Source organism: Haplochromis burtoni, unplaced genomic scaffold (genome assembly GCF_018398535.1).
Source record: "Haplochromis burtoni strain Fernald_Lab_line unplaced genomic scaffold, NCSU_Asbu1 Contig_1898, whole genome shotgun sequence".
Lineage (NCBI taxonomy): Eukaryota > Metazoa > Chordata > Actinopteri > Cichliformes > Cichlidae > Haplochromis > Haplochromis burtoni.
The window spans coordinates 17,815-19,851 of record NW_024584259.1 but is presented as its reverse complement, the minus strand read 5'-3'; the positions used below and the strand labels follow the sequence as shown (position 1 = coordinate 19,851).

Sequence of the window (2,037 nt, the reverse complement as noted above, 5' to 3'; positions counted from 1 at the left end):
TCATTTCTGTGTCCAACTGTAATTTTAAGATATGTTGGGTGAGCTCATTGTGAAACCTGGCCCCACCCTATCATGTGTTTTCCTGAGGTCAGATGGCCCAGGATGTGAGTGGGCGTTAAGGTGTCTGGGAAGGGATCTCAAAACTGGATTATAGATGGCAAACAAAATTATGTAAACAAAACGTAAATAATCCCTCAGGTGGGTTCCTCCAGGGTTCTCAGCTGAATAAACGTCAAACAGAAAACTGATTAAACAGAAGTGTGAGATGATTGAGAATTTACGCCAGTGTCCTGTTATATTTTAGATAGTAAGGAGCAGACGGCAGAGTTTATTAAACTCCACCGAGACAGCGGTGATGCAAATCTGAAGGCTAGACCGTCCCATTTCATAGCCTCACACTTCCGCCCTTCTCAGTCTTCGAAGACATGTGGGCCCAGTCCTAAGTTTTGGGACACAGCTATTGTGTGCTGCGTTCAAACTGTGGCATGCGCAAGTCCTCCTTAGATTCTTTATCAGCACCATGCTGCAAACTTGTGGCCATACTCTATAGAGTATTCTGGAGAAGGTATAAAATGTCACTGTATATATGTGTGTTTGTATTTTTATGTGTATAGATTTTTAAAAAAATGATTACTCATGATATAACATTGTCCAGCCATGCCTCGTAAGGACAGGAGGAAACCGTGTGAGGCTAAAGGTCGCGGACCCCTCAGCAGCTGGCTTAAAGAGAAGAGCACAGGTAATAATATCACATATACCAGTTGTTGCATTGCAGTTAAGCATAAAAACAATAATAAACACAATGATTTGTTTCTATAACATTTTTCTATCATTACTTTATTATGGATTAGGTGCTAGAGTTTTTAAGTGGTTTTTAAGTGTGGATAATAAAATAATAGATTAATGCAATAGTAAATTGTGCCTTGTTCTCAGATGGACAGCAAGTGGAGAGATAGATGAGATGAGGAGACAGAAGGAGGAAGAGAGACAAAGAGTGTCACCAATCTTTGCATTTTATTATTATCTCATAACACCTGTTTAATCAGCTACCATCTCTCCTGTGGACTTTTTAATGTCTACAGTCTCAGATCAGCACAGCCCTGCCCTCCAGCACCACCAGCAGCAGCGGCAGCAGAAACCCCTCAACAGCAACATTGTACCCCATCAGGTAAAATATAGGCTACATTTCTCCAAAAGTTGATTCTGTTCATCTGAAAGATTTACTTTCCTGGATGATTGAGAATGCATCAAGATAGGCTACATTTGCTTTGCATTGTCCCCACCTAATCACAGTGATATAGTATGATTTGATTCCATATTAGATTCCTGATGAGTGTGGGTTGTTGTTCTTCAGCCTGGTTCTATGTGCCCTTTTTAACTTTGAGCACCGCCCCTTTAAACATCTCTGCACAGCCCTTGTCTGGTATAACAAGAACACCTACTATGACCTCAGTTATAGCTTAGCACTTAGCAAATCTCTTTTTTAGAAAATGTCTATTCTAGTTTTGTCATTAAACACCTACAGATGGCTGTTAAACTCCTGGCATCCAAAACTCAGGGAGAAGATTCAAATTTTCCAGAAACTGCACAAAATCTGGCCCTTGAGATTGCGATTTGACCGTTTAATTTCAGGTTAATATGCTGTTATTTTAAGAATCAATTTACTTTAATGTTGGGTTAATTAGTGATTCTAAATGTGCTGTAGTTGTGAATTTTCACAAACGAATTAGAATCTGAATACATTATTAATCCAAGAAGAAATCATGTGGTTGTATTAACTAAATTCAGCACCGTATTTTTCGGACATTAAGGCACACAGTCGATGAATGGGTCTGTTTTCATACATAAGGCATACTGGATTATAAGGCGCATTACAGGTTCGAGACAAAACAATCAGATAAGTCAAACTTTACTATTTATTGGGGCAATCGTGGCTCAAGAGTTGGGAGTTCGCCTAGTAATCGGAAAGTTGCCGGTTCGAGCCCCGGCTCATACAGTCTTGGTCGTTGTGTCCTTGGGCATGACACTTCACCTACC

At 40.0% G+C, this 2,037-nt stretch overlaps 1 protein-coding gene across 1 annotated transcript in view; it reads left to right on the top strand.

The window, feature by feature from the left end:
• Positions 1-6: 6 nt before the first annotated feature.
• The window catches only part of LOC102303869 (serine protease FAM111A), a gene marked incomplete in the record, with an annotated part of 10,371 nt that continues 8,340 nt past the window's right edge, over positions 7-2,037 (top strand). Inside the window, 2 exon segments of the mRNA XM_014331307.2 lie at positions 7-739; positions 1,083-1,168. Of these exon segments, the coding sequence (XP_014186793.2) occupies positions 658-739; positions 1,083-1,168 (168 nt within the window).